Source organism: Schistocerca cancellata, chromosome 5, assembly GCF_023864275.1.
Source record: "Schistocerca cancellata isolate TAMUIC-IGC-003103 chromosome 5, iqSchCanc2.1, whole genome shotgun sequence".
NCBI lineage: Eukaryota > Metazoa > Arthropoda > Insecta > Orthoptera > Acrididae > Schistocerca > Schistocerca cancellata.
Window position 1 is genome coordinate 42,898,596 of NC_064630.1, and position 19,503 is coordinate 42,918,098.

Genomic DNA, 19,503 nt, shown 5'->3' on the forward strand with positions numbered 1-19,503 from the left:
TTCGGAATCAGAAGCAGCGGTTGCGCATTTCTGTTCACACCTCCTGGGCGTGGTCGGAATGTGCAGCCTTGGGCGCGGGTAGCGATCTCGCTGGAGAGATACGCCGTCAGAACTAGCTGACGTGCCTCCAGTATCTCCAGGCAAATGGCCGGACTCCCTGCGAACGGTCTGTGTTCTTGGTGTTTCGATTCTTATTTTTAACGTGCGTCATCTTCCTGAGTCGAAACAAGGCCCCGGGAGTAGACAACGTTCCATTAGAACTACTGACAGCCATGGGAGAGCCAGTCCTGACAAAACTCTACCATCTGCTGAGCAATATATATGAGACAGGCGAAATATCCTCAGACTTCAAGAAGAATATAATAATTCCAATCCCAAAGAAAGCAGGTGCTGACAGATGCGAAAATTACCGAACTGTCAGTTTAATAAGTCACAGCTGCAAAATACTAACGCGAATTCTTTACAGACGAATGGAAAAACTAGTAGAAGCCGACCTCGGGGAAGATCAGTTTCGATTCCGTAGAAATGTTGGAACACGTGAGGCAATACTGACCCTACGACTTATCTTAGAAGCTAGATTAAGTAAAGGCAAACCTACGTTTCTAGCATTTGTAGACTTAGAGAAAGCTTTTGACAATGTTGACTGGAATACTCTCTTTCAAATTCTGAAGGTGGCAGGGGTAAAATACAGGGAGCGAAAGGCTATTTACAATTTGTACAGAAACCAGATGGCAGTTACAAGAGCCGAGAGGCATGAAAGGGAAGCAGTGGTTGGGAAGCGAGTGAGACAGGGCTGTAGCCTCTCCCCGATGCTATTCAATCTGTATATTGAATAAGCAGCAAAGGAAACAAAGGAAAAATTCGGAGTAGGTATTAAAATTCATGGAGAAGAAATAAAAACTTTGAGGTTCGCCGATGGCATTGTAATTCTGTCAGAGAGAGCAAAGGACTTGGAAGAGCAGCTGAACGGAATGGATAGTGTCTTGAAAGGAGGCTATAAGATGAACATCAACAAAAGCAAAACGAGGATAATGGAATGTAGTCGAATTAAATCGGGTGATGCTGCGGGAATTAGATTAGGTAATGAGACACTTAAAGTAGTAAAGGAGTTTTGCTATTTGGGGAGCAAAATAACTGATGATGGTCGAAGTAGAGAGGATATAAAATGTAGACTGGCAATGGCAAGGAAAGCGTTTCTGAAGAAGAGAAATTTGTTAACATCGAGTATAGATTTAAGTGTCAGGAAGTCGTTTCTGAAAGTATTTGTATGGAGCGTAGCCATGTATGGAAGTGAAACATGGACGATAAATAGGTTGGACAAGAAGAGAATAGAAGCTTTCGAAATGTGGTGCTACAGAAGAATGCTGAAGATTAGATGGGTAGACCACATAACTAATGAGGAGGTATTGAATAGGATTGGGGAGAAGACAAGTTTGTGGCACAACTTGACTAGAAGAAGGGATCAGTTGGTAGGACATGTTCTGAGGCATCAAGCGATCACCAATTTAGTATTGGAAGGCAACGTGGAGGGTAAAAATCGTAGAGGGAGACCAAGAGATGAAAAAACTAAGCAGATTCAGAAGGATATAGGTTGCAGTAGGTAATGGGAGATGAAGAAGCTTGCATAGGATTGAGTAGCATGGAGAGCTACATCAAACCAGTCTCAGGACTGAAGACCACAACAACAACAACAACATTTCCCTCTTCCCTTTCTAAAAACGATATTGGTCCTTGATTTCCCCAAAGAACCTTATCTTGTAGGCCTACACATTGCTTTGGGAGTAGCAGTAGCGTGATCCACTCCATCTGCTGTGATTCATCCATTAGATTCTATAGTCCTTTGTGGTTCTAGTTGTATTTCTAATTTGTGCGTACTCTACCGTTTCTCTCTATAATATCTTTTGCTGCTCGTAATCACCTTTCTTTTGTATTTCAATAGAACCTATTTCTCGTTACGAAGTAGATATTTTTAAAATTCTTCCAATCCATCTGTGGCATGAATCAGCAAACTAGTGTTTAATAGTATTAGTTGAAAACAGTCTTGGTTGCAGTTTTAGTTTTTTTTATTTATCAACTACGCGTTTCACCTTATTTAGGCATCTTCAGGGTGATCTTAATGTGGTATTTCTTAGGACGATCAGCCGGCCGCGGTGGTCTAGCGGTTCTAGGCGCTCAGTCCGGAGCCACGCGACTGCTACGGTCGCAGGTTCGAATCCTGCCTCGGGCATGGATGTGTGTGATGTCCTTAGGTTAGTTAGGTTTAAGTAGTTCTAAGTTCTAGGGGACTGATGACCATAGATGTTAAGTCCCATAGTGCTCAGAGCCATTTTTTAGGACGATCCTTTAGATAGTGTTGCTAATGGGCATCGTCGAGTACATCAGTTCAACATCGCTTTCGTTAACCTCAGTAAATACTTTCTAGATGGACGTGAGTGACTCCAAGACCTTGCAAAACGCGTACAGGTTCACAGGAGCAGATAATAAAAGCATCTAGAAAGTATTTACTGAGGTTAACGAAGGCGATGTTGGCCTGATGTACTCGACGATATCCTTTAGCTACACGGTCTAAAGGATCGTACTAAGAAATACCAAATTAAGATCAGCCTGAAGATGCCTAAATAAGATGAAACGCGTAGTTGGTAAATAAAAAAACTAAAATTGCAACCAAGACTTTTTTCCACTAATAAGATATTTTTAATGTTTTTTCTTACCGGAATCTTAAGTTTTTCAAATGGTTCAAATGGCTCTGAGCACTATGGGACTTAACTGCTGTGGTCATCAGTCCCCTAGAACTTAGAACTACTTAAACCTATCTAACCTAAGAACACCACCCACATCCATGTCCGAGGCAGGATGCGAACCTGCGGCCGCAGCGGTCGCGCGGTTCCAGACTGCAGCGCCTAGAACCGCTTTGCCACTCCGGCCGGCCCTGAAGTTTTTAATATATCTCTTTATTTTAATGTTTTTAATCTCTGTAACGTGCATGACTAATGTAATGAAACCTTCCTTCTGTATGACCATGTTTCTAGAGATGGTTGCGGGACTCGGCTGTTCGATACAGGATATCAAATTAAACAACTTTCAGTCGTCTAGTTTCCAACCTTATTTTACTTGGCAACCAGTTTCACCGTTTTACTACACCATCACAACCGAGGTGGAATCTTGCTACGCCGGCCGGAGTGGCCGTGCGGTTCTGGGCGCTACAGTTTGGAACCGAGCGACCGCTACGGTCGCAGGTTCGAATCCTGTCTCGGGCATGGATGTGTGGAATGTCCTTAGGTTAGTTAGGTTTAAGTAGTTCTAAGTTCTAGGGGACTGATGACCTCAGAAGTTAAGTCCCATAGTGCTCAGAGCCATTTGAACCACTTCGCTGAGACAGACTTGAACAGAGCGGTGTACACTGGGAGTGAAAATAGATTACTTGTTCTTCTCCTCCTCACCCTCTTGATCGATTTTGTTTTTAATTGTTTTTTTTTCTTCTCCATCTTACGTTATTTAAGAGCAGTAAGTAAACGTTTATTAATATCATTACTATAGCAGGGAATTGAAACCAGGCTACGAAGTTCGAAGTTAGTAGAATACCAAGTAGTTTGACTACAGAATCCACATGATAAGAGAGAGAGAGAGAGAGAGAGAGAGAGAGACGGTTTTTTGTGACGCTAATCACAAGATACCGACAAAACTTTCGAGCCAGCTCGATGTCTGGGTTGCTCAATTTCTGTCAACGCTTAACTGTTGAAATCGAAGATTTCGACGAATTAACAGTATTTTGAGTTTTGACTCATCGCTGACTGGACTGCTACGTATTAGTGACAAAATATAAACAGCCTCGGAAGAGATGGGAAGACAAGATATTATAGACCTACTCCACGCCGCTTATGCAACTACGTCGCCGGATAAGATATCCAAAAAGAAACTCCCTACCGATCAAGAGCTTTTTCCAGCCCGTCTCCTCCTTTCTCGAACGAGTCAATGAGGTAAAGATATGACAATTACGACTCGGGATGAAAACAAAAGTATCTAATCGCATGATCGCGAAACGTCTTTAAACCTTTCTCAGAGAGTGGGTCGCATGACGGCGGCGACACATATTCCCCCGTAGCTGGTGCGTTTCGTGGTAAAGTTTCTTATCACCGTGTGAAGGAGCGAGTCGGAGGGGGGGTAATAATGGCGGGAGAGGAGGGGAGGGAGAAGTGGAGAGCTCCTTTTGTTATAAAGGTTCTCTCGTGGCAGAGCCCAGTTTAGTCAGGTGCGTTCAACGCGCGCGGCTACCGTGTTTTACGCGAATAGTGTCGCAGGCTGCGTTTCGCCTGGCTGTGCGTCGTCAGCTGAAGCTATTTACACGTTTCCGTATCAACAATAGTACATCCTCGCCACAGAGATTGTTGTGACCCGTAACAGCAGCAGCAACTTTGTTGCGGCACAATGCCGCCCAATGTAGTGTCCGCTACACAGGCGGGCCCCACAGAGGTCAGTCGTCTCCTGTTTATTTCTTTCAACAGTATTTAAAACAGTGTTTGACGCACGTATGGACACACGGTGACTTGACTAAATTCCATTCCATGACGGAGTTACGTACAGTAGTGCAGCGATTATCCGAATACCGAGGACCTGAGACATCGGTTGACGGAAAGCGTTCGACTTGGCAAATTAAAATTTGCGCTTGCGCTGTATGGGCAGCAGAGTTCGTAGTTCCCCTCTCCCCCTCCCTGTTGGCCGTCATTGTTTACGTCTGAACCTTTGCTTATATCAGATCACGCTGTTGCTCTCAGTAGCGACTATACGTGAATAATGCATTTTTTCTTTCCGGAAAACGTAAAATCTCTAGACCTGTCGAAGAAACGTGAAAGTGGATCAAATTTTGCTCGCGGATATGGAGCCGGAAAAGCAACAAGATCGGAAATTAAAAAGAACAGTGATGCCGTTGTATAATTTGCGACTGCACTTAGCTAAAAGAAAGGTTTTAGCTCTGAAGCAAGAGCAAATTTTGTAAACTATAGCCGTACTTTAATGGTCACTTTGAGTATTTCAAACTAGGCTGTGTAATCAGTTCTCTGGGTTATTCATGAGACGTATTGATAAAAAATTTCTATGTATAGTAATGTTTCTAATTCAGTTCAAATGGTCCAAATGGCTCTGAGCACTATGGGAGTTAACATCTGAGGTCATCAGTCCCCTAGAACTTAGAACTACTTAAACCTAACTAACCTAAGGACATCACACAACACCCAGCCATCACGAGACAGAGAAAATCCCTGACCCCGCCGGGAATCGAACCCGGGAACCCGGGCGTGGGAAGCGAGAACGCTACCGCACGACCACGAGCTGCGGGCAATATGGTGTGGCAGGTGGCAGTTGACGCTAAATAACGAAAAGTGTGAGGTGATCCACATGAGTTCCAAAAGCAATCCGTTGGAATTCGACTACTCGATAAATAGTACAATTCTCAAGGCTGTCAATTCAGCTAAGTACCTGGGTGTAAAAATTACGAACAACTTCAGCTGGAAAGACCACATAGATAATATTGTGGGGAAGGCGAGCCAAAGGTTGCGTTTCATTGGCAGGACACTTAGAAGATGCAACAAGTCCACTAAAGAGACGGCTTACACTACACTCATTCGTCCTCTGTTAGAATATTGCTGCGCGGTGTGGGATCCTTACCAGGTGGGATTGACCGAGGACATCGAAAGGGTGCAAAAAAGGGCAGCTCGTTTTGTATTATCGCGTAATAGGGGAGAGAGTGTGGCAGATATGATACGCGAGTTGGGATGGAAGTCATTAAAGCAAAGACGTTTTTCGTCGCGGCGAGATCTATTTACGAAATTTCAGTCACCAACTTTCTCTTCCGAATGCGAAAATATTTTGTTGAGCCCAACCTACATAGGTAGGAATGATCATCAAAATAAAATAAGAGAAATCAGAGCTCGAACAGAAAGGTTTAGGTGTTCGTTTTTCCCACGCGCTGTTCGGGAGTGGAATGGTAGGGAGATAGTATGATTGTGGTTCGATGAACCCTCTGCCAAGCACTTAAATGTGAAGTGCAGAGTAATCATGTAGATGTAGATGCCCAAACGTAGATATGATGCGGAAAACATGGAACAACAAATAACCGAAAGGATGTAACACGAAAGTTGTATGCTATGCTAGTTGAAAGATTCGAGTAAGTGATTGCACTCATGATGTGTTGAACTGAAAACCAGTATGTTGCAAACCTTCATATTTGACGTCGTGTAGGTGGGCAGACGAGGAGCGCCCCTAGTTCTCCTGAACGCGAGTCCAGTGCGATAACAAACTGCACTTCTTGCCCTGTTTGTCCAGTTGAACTCGTCTTCATTTTTTGCTGCATATGTCGTAGATTTCACCGCCAGTGTTTGTTTACAACGAGAAAGTGCTGGCAGTCCCCATTGCACAGTAAATTCTGGTGACTGGGTGCATATCTTCTTGATCTTAATAACCATTATTTTTAAGGAACAATTGTTAAAGATACAGTGCTACACGTTTCGTAAGTTAACAATTCACTACAGATAAATAAATTTCATTTTCATTTTAAAACTTCTTCCTCTTTTACCATTCATACACTACCTCTTTTATGTTTATTGGGATCATTGTCACCTCGCCTAGTAATGAATGAAAGGTAGGAGAAATGAAAGTAATCAGTTGCACGCACTGGATGTGTCGAAAACGGTGGGCAATGCGTAATGACCTGGATTGTGATTTACAAATGATGAGAAACGCTTACAGTATACCAACGTTGGTTTGAAAATCCGTAGTGTCTAAATTTTGAATTTGTTATACTTAGTATGTCAGTAAGCAAATTGTCGTTGGACTTGTCATTTATTACTTTGCTTTACGAATAGTTAAAGGTGGCTCACCCAAGTGTCCAGTACTTACTCCAACCTGTATTCCTCGTCGCGACAGTCAGTTTGGGACACGCTCTCTAGGATAATTCGTACTGTCTGTCTCACATGCTTCCAAAACTTGCATGAGAAGAAATACTTACTTTTTACCATATATTGCGTAGATTTTTAACTTGACAAGATACTGCAGATGAATACCCAGGAGCATGCAGGCCAAGAGATTTGTCCACTTCTTCCATTCGCTGATAGGGGTACTGTACATCAGGATGTGACTGGTAGAGCACGACGAAATATGCTGGTGCAACATTCTGCCTCAAGTATACCCCTAGGCGGACCGTTTGTCGTATGTCATTGAGGTAACGAGTAGTTAGTTTCGCTAGAAACAATGATAGTCCATTCAAATACAGACGCAAGCTAGATAGCAGCCGTCCTCAAACTGCTGTTGATGTAGCCTGTTATTCGTATTTTTACGTAAGAAATCCGATCGCCGAGTACGAGACGCAGATGACATCACTTATCGCAGCTGCTCGGCACTTGTTTACTGCCGCCGCGAAGTGACGTCACATTTCCGAGTAAGGCGCAGGCTCGCCACTTTGACAAGGCGCAGAAGTGTGCACGGCAGGCACTGGAGGCAATAAATTATGACCGATCGAGTTCTCTACTGTGAGCAGACTTGTGCTAATTCCGCGTCCGATTGTTCGAGAAAGAAGATATGAGAAGTTTACTGCAATAGAGAGAGGAGACGAGATATGTTACTTTGACATGTTTGGCATCTCTCAGGACTATAACGTTCCTGAATGTAGTATTTATGCGATGACTGGACCACCCTGTATATACAGGGTGATTCAAAAAGAATACCACAACTTTAGGAATTTAAAACTCTGCAACGACAAAAGGCAGAGCTAAGCACTATCTGTCGGCGAATTAAGGGAGCTATAAAGTTTCTTTTAGTTGTACATTTGTTCGCTTGAGGCGCTGTTGACTAGGCGTCAGCGTCAGTTGATGCTAAGATGGCGACCTCTCAACAGAAAGCTTTTTGTGTTATTGAGTACGGCAGAAGTGAATCGACGATGTTGTTCAGCGTGCATTTCGAACGAAATATGGTGTTAAACCTCCTGATAGGCGGTGTATTAAACGTTGGTATAAACAGTTTACAGAGAATGGGTGTTTGTGCAAAGGGAAAAGTTCTGGACGGCCGAGAACGAGTGATGAAAATGTAGCACGCATCCAGCAAGCATTTGTTCGCAGCCCAGGAAAATCGACTCGCAGAGCTAGCAGAGAGCTGCAAATTCCACAATCAGCTGTATGGAGAGTCCTACGAAAAAGGTTAGTTATGAAACCTTATAGTCAACTACCCGAGGCGATGGATCGGCCGCCAGGCAGCCCGTGACAGAGCACTTCATCACTGGCCTCCAAGAAGCCCTGATCTTACTCCCTGCGATTTTTTCTTATGGGGGTATGTTAAGGATATGGTGTTTTGGCCACCTCTCCCAGCCACCATTGATGATTTGAAACGAGAAATAACAGCAGCTATCCAAACTGTTACGCCTGATATGCTACAGAGAGTGTGGAACGAGTTGGAGTATCGGGTTGATATTGCTCGAGTGTCTGGAGGGGGCCATATTGAACATCTCTGAACTTGTTTTTGAGTGAAAAAAAACCTGTTTAAATACTCTTTGTAATGATGTATAACAGAAGGTTATATTATGTTTCTTTCATTAAATACACATTTTTTAAGTTGTGGTATTCTTTTTGAATCACCCTGTATTACTCTCTCTCTCTCTGTGTGTGTGTGTGTGTGTGTGTGTGTGTGTGTGTGTGTGTTTGTGTGTGTGTGGGTGGGTGGGTGGGCGTGCATGCGTGCGTGTCAGAGAGAGAGAGAGAGAGAGAGTGTGAGGGAGGGAGAGGGAGAGAGAGGGGGGATGGGACAGAGTATCTGATTAGTAATTACCACTGGAGTATATGATAATGACGCTTTGTTCGCATACATAACAGTATGGGAGCAGTCTGCAGGAATGTGGAGAGTAATTGTAGATTCTTCGCAAAAAATCTGTTTGTGAAGTATACATTTACTCCAGGTAAGAACATTTTTTTTTTCAAGCAGCTACTAGTTCCACACTTTCATAGCCGAGGTTAGGGACGTTCCTCAATACCAGAGCACTCGACTCAGAGGTGGCTGTTCACATCCCACTTATTAAGGAATTTTTAGTCGCCAGTAACTGGGTAGCAGAGAAAAGAGGATGTTGCCGGAAAATTTCTGATTACCTGACTTCTTAGGAAGGATTGCGATCCGTTCGTTGGACAGGGACGTTAAACTTGGCGGCCTCCTGTTTCCTGATGTTAGTGGAGAGAATTGGCTACTTGCTGGTGGTGGCTTCGTGCTCTCCCTTCTGTGTACTCGTCTGCTATAACAGCTACCCAAAAACAGCATTACACTGCTCGCGCTTACCTCATTTTCATCTGAGTTGTCAGTGCGTCTGTGATATGTAAATCTACATTTGTAGTCAGGGGGCACATGGTATGTTACCGCCACCAAGTCGTGGTCCCCATCCTCTGCTCCGCCCTCTCTGCTTCAGTAGCTAATAATCAATTGAAAGAACGACTGTAAATCAAGTCTTTATAAGGTGGAATTTCTCTTATTTTAACATCTTGGTCGCTTGATCAGATACACATTTGGGAGGGAGTAATACACTCCTGGAAATTGAAATAAGAACACCGTGAATTCATTGTCCCAGGAAGGGGAAACTTTATTGACACATTCCTGGGGTCAGATACATCACATGATCACACTGACAGAACCACAGGCACATAGACACAGGCAACAGAGCATGCACAATGTCGGCACTAGTACAGTGTATATCCACCTTTCGCAGCAATGCAGGCTGCTGTTCTCCCATGGAGACGATCGTAGAGATGCTGGATGTAGTCCTGTGGAACGGCTTGCCATGCCATTTCCACCTGGCGCCTCAGTTGGACCAGCGTTCGTGCTGGACGTGCAGACCGCGTGAGACGACGCTTCATCCAGTCCCAAACATGCTCAATGGGGGACAGATCCGGAGATCTTGCTGGCCAGGGTAGTTGACTTACACCTTCTAGAGCACGTTGGGTGGCACGGGATACATGCGGACGTGCATTGTCCTGTTGGAACAGCAAGTTCCCTTGCCGGTCTAGGAATGGTAGAACGATGGGTTCGATGACGGTTTGGATGTACCGTGCACTATTCAGTGTCCCCTCGACGATCACCAGTGGTGTACGGCCAGTGTAGGAGATCGCTCCCCACACCATGATGCCGGGTGTTGGCCCTGTGTGCCTCGGTCGTATGCAGTCCTGATTGTGGCGCTCACCTGCACGGCGCCAAACACGCATACGACCATCATTGGCACCAAGGCAGAAGTGACTCTCATCGCTGAAGACGACACGTCTCCATTCGTCCCTCCATTAACGCCTGTCGCGACACCACTGGAGGCGGGCTGCAAGATGTTGGGGTGTGAGCGGAAGACGGCCTAACGGTGTGCGGGACCGTAGCCCAGCTTCATGGAGACGGTTGCGAATGGTCCTCGCCGATACCCCAGGAGCAACAGTGTCCCTAATTTGCTGGGAAGTGGCGGTGCGGTCCCCTACGGCACTGCGTAGGATCCTACGGTCTTGGCGTGCATCCGTGCGTCGCTGCGGTCCGGTCCCAGGTCGACGGGCACGTGCACCTTCCGCCGACCACTGGCGACAACATCGATGTACTGTGGAGACCTCACGCCCCACGTGTTGAGCAATTCGGCGGTACGTCCACCCGGCCTCCCGCATGCCCACTATACGCCCTCGCTCAAAGTCCGTCAACTGCACATACGGTTCACGTCCACGCTGTCGCGGCATGCTACCAGTGTTAAAGACTGCGATGGAGCTCCGTATGCCACGGCAAACTGGCTGACACTGACGGCGGCGGTGCACAAATGCTGCGCAGCTAGCGCCATTCGACGGCCAACACCGCGGTTCCTGGTGTGTCCGCTGTGCCGTGCGTGTGATCATTGCTTGTACAGCCCTCTCGCAGTGTCCGGAGCAAGTATGGTGGGTCTGACACACCGGTGTCAATGTGTTCTTTTTTCCATTTCCAGGAGTGTATATGATTTGTCTCATTTCGGAACTAGGGCTCTCGGAATTTAGGGAGTGGTCTCTCTGTGATGCACGATGCCGCTCAAACAGTGTCCGGTAACGGACTTCGCTAAACACCTTGGTGACACTCTTGTGCCCACTAAACGAAATCGGGATGAAATAAGCAGTTCTTCTACAGTCTTATCCTTACCTCCTGTAATAATCCCATCTAGCAACGGTTCAAGATTGGCGAACAACACTTAAGAATCGGCGTAACGGTGGTTTTATGAGCTAGCTCCGCCGTGGTTGAGTTAAATTTTGTTAGGAGTGTTCGAGCGATTCCCTGCCATTCCTGCAATCTGTTTTGTGTGGTTGTTCTGGTTGCAGTCGCTACACACGCATATTCCTAGATATTTAACAGTTCCGACTGTTTTCGGCGATTTTTTTTTAAATAAAGGGAGTCTCGGTTAAAAAACTGATAACAATAAATGGTGCAAATTGTTCTAAGCCATATGGGACTTCACATCTGAGATCAGCAGTCCCCTAGACTTAGAACTACGTAAACCTAACTAACCTAAGGACATCACACACATCGATGCTCGAGGCAGGCTTGGAACCTGCGACCGTAGCAGAAGCGCGGTTCCGGACTGAAGCTCCTAGAACCGCTCGGCCACAGCGGCCGGCAAAAATACTGATAACAATTACGTGTTTCGCCCTTGTGTAAGATGTAGCATGTAGCAGAAGAAACGTCATTCGTCATTTGCCACAACAGCGCATAAAATGAGAATAAAAAGTCGTCTAGATAAGGTATCCGTTCGTCAAGTCTTATCGGAACCGAAAGAGAGTAAAAACCGGATCACATCATGCTGATCCCGTCTCAGTACATACACTTTTCACTTCCGTCTTCTGACGGACGGATATCTTATCCAGATGATTATTTATTCTTATTTTATGCCCTGTTATAGCAACTGACGAATGAAGTTTCTTCTGCTACATTTTTACATAATCTGATGATGCCCCACAAAGGCGAAACGCGTAACTGACATTAACAAAAACAGTTTTGCAACTGAGACTACCTTTATTCAAAAAATATCATAACCGGTTTTTGTCACAGAAAGTCAACGATGTAATGGAACCAGTATGTTTGCCGGCCGCGGTGGTCTAGCGGTTCTAGGCGCTCAGTCCGGAGCCGCGCGACTGCTACGGTCGCAGGTTCGAATCCTGGCTCGGGCATGGGTGTGAGTGATGTCCTTAGGTTAGTTAGGTTTAAGTAGTTCTAAGTTCTAGGGGACTGATGACCATAGATGTTAAGTCCCATAGTGCTCCGAGCCATTTGAACCATTTTTTTGAGCCAGTATGTTTCCAGCGAGATTAGGAAATGAGACACTTAAAGTAGTAAAGGAGTTTTGCTATTTAGGGAATAAAATAACCGATGATGGTCGAAGTAGAGGGGATATAAAATGTAGACTGGCAATGGCAAGGAAAGCGTTTCTCAAGAAGAGAAATTTGTTAACATCGAATATAGATTTACGTGTCAGGAAGTCGTTTCTGAAAGTATTTGTATGGAGTGTAGCCATGTATGGAAGTGAGACATGGACGATAACTAGTTTGGACAAGAAGAGAATAGAAGCTTTCGAAATGTGGTGCTACAGAAGAATGCTGAAGATAAGGTGGGTAGATCACGTAACTAATGAGGAGGTATTGAATAGGATTGGGGAGAAGAGAAGTTTGTGGCACAACTTGACTAGAAGAAGGGATCGGTTGGTAGGACATGTTCTGAGGCATCGAGGGATCACAAATTTAGCATTGGAGGGCAGCGTGGAGGGTAAAAATCGTAGAGGGAGACCAAGAGATGAATACACTAAGCAGATTCAGAAGGATGTAGGTTGCAGTAGGTACTGGGAAATGAAGAAGCTTGCACAGGATAGAGTAGCATGGAGAGCTGCATCAAACCAGTCTCAGGACTGAAGACCACAACAACAACAACATGGACGACAGTACGGTGAAATGACAATGGATTCTTCCCTTTGTTTTCGCCAGGTACGGTACTTTTTCGGCCCTCTGTCGCAAGCCAAAGAAATTTGTGAAACACGTTTCTTGTACTGGCCATTTTCGCATCAACTGTATATAAATTGCAATTGTTTGTAAGAAAATGCCTTTTGCATGCTGCACATCGAAATTTTTTATATTTATTTCTGCGCCCAGACGCGTTTCGACTTTTTTTATAAGGCATCTGCAGTGGGTGTCCTGAAATATTACATGATCTGTCCTTTTTACACATAGGTTATGGTTTTACATCTAGGTTACAGATTTAAAATCAGTTCCTTTACGTTTTTTAGGATATGGAAAGGTACTTACAGGTAACTTCTAAATCACTGCATCTAAGCAAACTGCTTTTTCTCATCTGGCAACCAGGTGGAATCTTACACTTCACTTTCAAAATGTCTCTGAGCACTAATGTGACTTAACTTCTGAGGTCATCAGTCGCCTAGATCTTAGAACTACTTAAACCTAACTAACCTAAGGACATCACACACATCCATTCCCGAGGCAGGATTCGAACCTGCGACCGTAGCGGTCACGAGGTTTCAGACTGAAGCGCCTAGAAACGCACGGCCACACCGGCCGCCCCACTTCACTTTCAGTTCATTGTTTTCGTTACACATTGGTTGGTAACACTTAGAAAAACAAATGAATCTCTGTATTAAAAAGATGGCAGTTACAGTGATGTGTAACGAAAACAGTGAACTGAAAGTGAAGTGTAAGATTCCACCTGGTTGCCAGATGAGAAAAAGCGGTTTGCTTAGATGCAGTGAATTAGAAGTTACCTGTAAGTACCTTTCCATTTCGTAAAAAAACGTTAAGGAACTGCTTTTAAATCTATAACCTAGATGTGAAACCATAACCTATGTGTAAAAATGACAAATCATGTAATATTTCAGGACACCCACTGAAGATGCCTTGTAAAAAAAAAAGGCGAAACGCGCCTAGGTGCATAAATAAAAATAAAAAAAAATTCGATGTGCAGCATGCAAAAGGCATTTTCTTTGGGACAACTGCAATTTAAATTTGTGAAAATTCGCGGTGGCCTACATAATATATTCCCGGTATCACTTTCTAGCCTGGTTCTTCGATTCTCTAACAGTATTTCAATACACGGTGTACATGCATTTTTCCAATTTCCTACCAGCGAAACGAAGGGTGCCACCCTCTTACCCTCTAATGAAACTGAGTGAACCTTCCATGTAATACCCAATCATGCGTCTCCAAACATTTAAGGTTCGATTCAAATGGCTCTGAGCACTATGAGACTTAACTTCTGAGGTCATCAGTCACCTAGAACTTACAACTAATTAAACCTAACTAACCTAAGGACATCACACACCTCCATGCCCGAGGCAGGATTCGGACCTGCGATCGTAGCGGTCGCTCAGTTCCAGACTGTAGCGCCTAGAACCGCGTGGCCACTCTGGCCGGCTTTAAGGTGCTCCGGAACGCCCTTTACTTGCAATGTTAAAATAACGCTTATAAATTACATCTTTCCTCACAAAGTATTTGAGGTAGGAAGTTGAACTTTTTACAGATTATTTATTGGAATATGGGCTACAACTTAACACAGGGATTTTACAAAATTTTAGTTCAGTTATTAAAGATGATTTTTTTTCAATTGTAATGAAAATTAACATTTTTCCAATATTTTATATATATATTCAAAAATATACAGTTTTTTGGAAAAAGGCTGTGTTAAATTATGCAGAAGGTACTGTGTAACATTTACTGAAAGTTTGGCTCTCAAATGGCTCTGAGCACTATGGGACTGAACATCTATGGTCATCAGTCCCCTAGAACTTAGAACTACTTAAACCTAACTAACCTAAGGACATCACACAACACCCAGTCATCACGAGGCAGAGAAAATCCCTGACCCCGCCGGGAATCGAACCCGGGAACCCGGGCGTGGGAAGCGAGAACGCTACCGCACGACCACGAGCTGCGGACCTGAAAGTTTGAAACAAATATGTTTGGAAGATCCTTAGAAAACATGTAATTATTATGAGAAAATAAAAGTTTTGGGAATCGAGCGACAAAGATTGGATTAACTTTTTAGTGCATTCCAGGTCCATAGGATGGATTATCTTCATCCTCTGCAAACTGCTCCTCCAGCTTCCTCTTGTTCCTCCTCCTGTTTACTCTTGCTTGTATTTCTAGACTCTTTACAGCCCTGTCTGCAGCCCGAAGGCGTTCCTTGTCTAAAGCAAGCATCGCTCGTACCATGTTAGAACCTATCTTCATTCCCATATTTCTAAATACCTTGCACCTTACAATGTTGCCATCATTGAAAGTCGCAACAGCATCATACACACCAAAGTGAAGTGTTTCTATTCCAACAAATACAGTCTTGGGGATTCTCGACCATATAACACTATTTACACTTTCATTGGGATTTTGAGTTTTTCCGTGAATACACTTTTTCAACAGTTCAGGTGCTGCTAAGTCTCTGAAAATAGGTTAGCCACAACACATACTTTATCTCACATCACTAAAATGTACCTGATAAACACGGACGTTAATAATAACACCATTTGACAGCAGTTTAACAGCGCCATAGTGGGTCACGCCCATGTAGAACACATTTCAAAAAAAAAAAAAAAATTAAAAATAGTTGTAGTCTTCGGAATTGAATAAATTATATATCTATTAAAAGGTAATAGTCTGCAGATTCAGAAAACGCAAAAAAGTAAAAACTGAACTTTTCACGATTTTGAGCCTTTCCGGAGCCCCTTAATGTCCGACCACCCTAGCTGAGGATACGTGTGTCGTGTGTGTGCAGGAGTCCTCCATGGTGGGCCAGTGCCGGCAGTTCGTGCAGAACGCGTGGCGGCGCGACCTGTGCGCCAACTGCTTCAAGAGCCGCGACGAGCACGCCGCCAAGGAGGCGTCGCCCGCCGCCGCCCCCGCCGCCGCCCCCGCCGCCGCCGCGACGCCGTCCAGGGAGCGGGCGGCGCCCCAGAGCACCGTGCAGGTGAGCAGCCGCGGCCGGCACAGCCAGGGTTGCCAGCTAATCCGATGTAGGTGTGACTGGCCAGATTTTTCTGGTCGAAACCCGACTCCCGATTAAACCTTGTCGGGATACATAAATATTCCGATTACACCTGAACGGATAATATTTCGCATTATGTGGTCTGTTCGTTATACTTTTGTAAATGTAACTGAACTTAAAAAATGCAGCTCTTAGTCCTAAAACACTTGCACTTGTAACCTCCCCCTCACTTATCGACCTTAATGACAGTGAAAAATTAAACCGCGTCTACGTAATGGAAATTTGGGAAAAGCAATCGTCACCGAAGTTAATCTGTCGGTAAAGAGGGAGGAAAGGGTTACATCTAAATGAAAGGAAAAATGCTAATGAAACTGGTGGAAATTAATTTTGAAAAGGGGTATAAAGTTAATAAAGAAAGTAAATGTGCGGCCGTTACGTTAACAATTAACTAGCGGTAATTAGATATTTGAGATTTGAGGGAAATTACGGTCGCCAGTCATAAGGACAATTACTATAGTAACTGAAAAAGAAAGGTTATTACACATATAATTAGCACTAGAAGCGTGGCAACTGAAGGTTGACACGTGTAGTGTGAAAACTGAAAGTTTGTCAGAAGTAATAAATTTCGCTACACTTTGACTTAATTTAGCAAAAGAATTAATAAAACTGGAAAATCGAAAGTTAATTTAGTGACTGAAGTTAATAGTGAGCTTTCTTTCTGAAGCACATCGAAATTCAGTAAAATATGGTTAGTCTTGGACTACCTCAACAATCATTTCAAAAGCTACTTGAATCTACGCAATTTAGAAATAAGAGATTTAACTTTGAACTTGAATTAAGTGATTCTGAACAATTAATAATAGTAAAATTTAGTACGTACCAAGCTGAGCTGCAGTCACAGGTAAGCTAAAATACGGTAACAAAACTCGCACTCTTAATTTGTGCTTGTGCAATCTAAATACTGTAGCCAGCTATGAATACCTTAACTGAACTTTGAAATTAAAGCAGTGAAATAAAATGATGCTGCCGTTTGAATTTCAACGACACTCGGGTTCATTTCGGAAAAGGACGGGACCCTGCTTGGTAATGCAATTGGGACAATGAGCAACAAACGTTCATGCTACGTTGCTGTAATTTTGTGATTTGAACAGTTTGAAAAGCTGAGGTCTGCCATACAGTTCCAAAACTTTACGTGCTACCAGTCTTCCTTGTTGGTTGATTGAAGGTTTGAAGCCGTCGATCGAGGAGGTGGCGACAGTCACTCATTGTCGGCCGTCGCTATTGCAGAAGCTGGATGTTTGCGCGCCTCCTTCTCGACCCGGTCACCAGGCGAAACGGGCTCTTGATGTGCGCCAGCTAATGCTTCCCGTCCGCGACACCGTGTCAGAAACTATCATCGCAAGTCGAGCGCAATTACATGCTGCCAAACCCCGAAAGCGCGGCAACTCGCTGGAGCTTCTCACAACGCACCTGCTCCACTCGCTACTCCAGCCAGACTCCCTCTGCCCGCGCTCCACGCGGCAGAGTTAACACTACCAAAGATCCTACACACTTTGATTCTTCACACGACCTATCGATGTAATCGTTCGATAGCAGTTTTCCCTAGGCAAGACCCAGCGTAAAAATACAAATAATATTTCCGAAACAAACCAATTATACATCGACATAAATGCAAAAAAATATATGTACAAATAGTAAAACAATTACAATATATAAAGAGACAGAAATTTCATATCTTGAGGTAACAAAACAAGGAAAAAAATTATACTACAATAGATGGAAGTAGGAGGATATGCATTTCCGGCGTTACACACTCAATAGCCATTCAGAGTTTCACTTTAAATTGGCCGGTCAGCTCCCCAGATCAGAAACGCTGTGTGACGGTGACCAAATGTCAATTTAGGGTTCAAATGGCTCTGAGCACTATGGGACTTAACATCTGAGGTTATCAGTCCCCTAGACTTAGAACTACTTAAACCTAACTAACCTAAGGACATCACACACATCCATGCCCGAGGCAGGATTCGAACCTGCGACCGCAGCAGTAGCGCGGTTCCGGACTGAAGCGCCTAGAACGCTCGTCTACAGCGTCCGGCCCAGTTTAGGGGGGGGGGAGGGGATGGAAGTATCTAAACTGGTAGAGGGCGGTAGGCTGGGACCAATAGTCATTAGTCTGTCGCTACCGCCAACGTTACCTACATAGCTGACAATACTGTGTGAGATAGCCATTGATGTCTGCTCTGTACTGTCTGTTGTACACCATACATTTCCTTTCATTGTGATAAGTGTACGTAATCGTTGCAGTTAGGATCTTTATTAAAAATGTCAACACGTAAAACGGTTTCAGTTTCGATTGCCGACATCGTTTAATCGATTTTTATCTCCAAGCGTCTCCAAGCGTGTCACGTGAATATGCAATCGATGCGTCCAGGTGGGCCATGTTCAACCTCATGCAGAATATCAGTGACCCACGTGACCAGTGCCCTAGACGACTGACATATTGTTAGCTTGGCTGTGCAGGATTGTACAGGCACAACACCCACCTCGATTCAGGAAATGGACTTCTATGCGACAACACAAGTATCAACACGGACAGTGCAAATATATCAGAAGCACCAAGGACAGTCAGCATGGCAGCAACTGTCATGGCTTCCATTGGGATGAGGGCAGAGAGAGGAATGCTGACAGCAATTCGCCCAATAACAAAAATGAGCACAGGAATATCAGCACATCATCTTTTCAGATGAGTCCCCGTTCTGAGTTCAACATCACATGGGGATATCCGTGTGTTGTCAGACTGCATTTGACACTGTCATACGTGCCTAGCACCTGGGGTCACCGTGTAGGTTGCCACTGGGCACAGAATACAATCACCCTGGTTCACATAGCTGGGAATTTGGATATCAGCCCTGTTAGGGCAGGTTTCTGTGCCCTGTCTTAAATGTCCCCATGATTGCTTATTGCCTGTACCGTTCCGACCAGACTCGATGCGGAGGGTGTTCGAATGTGGCCCTAGCCGGCACGTTCTTCGGAGTTGACACCCACTGATAACATCCGGTCAAGCGCTGCCGGACGACTAATACACTCCTGGAAATTGAAATAAGAACACCGTGAATTCATTGTCCCAGTAAGGGGAAACTTTATTGACACATTCCTGGGGTCAGATACATCACATGATCACACTGACAGAACCACAGGCATATAGACACAGGCAACAGAGCATGCACAATGTCGGCACTAGTACAGTGTATATCCACCTTTCGCAGCAATGCAGGCTGCTATTCTCCCATGGAGACGATCGTAGAGATGCTGGATGTAGTCCTGTGGAACGGCTTGCCATGCCATTTCCACCTGGCGCCTCAGTTGGACCAGCGTTCGTGCTGGACGTGCAGACCGCGTGAGACGACGCTTCATCTAGTCCCAAACATGCTCAATGGGGGACAGATCCGGAGATCTTGCTGGCCAGGGTAGTTGACTTACACCTTCTAGAGCACGTTGGGTGGCACGGGATACATGCGGACG

At 44.6% G+C, this 19,503-nt stretch overlaps 1 protein-coding gene across 1 annotated transcript in view; it reads left to right on the forward strand.

The window, feature by feature from the left end:
- Window positions 1-19,503, forward strand: part of LOC126188357 (uncharacterized) — a 526,233-nt gene that overhangs the window by 410,184 nt on the left and 96,546 nt on the right. Inside the window, exon 4 of the mRNA XM_049929956.1 lies at window positions 15,772-15,963. Within this exon, the coding sequence (XP_049785913.1) occupies window positions 15,781-15,963 (183 nt within the window). The 5' untranslated portion in view covers window positions 15,772-15,780. The remainder of the gene's footprint in view (window positions 1-15,771; window positions 15,964-19,503) is intronic.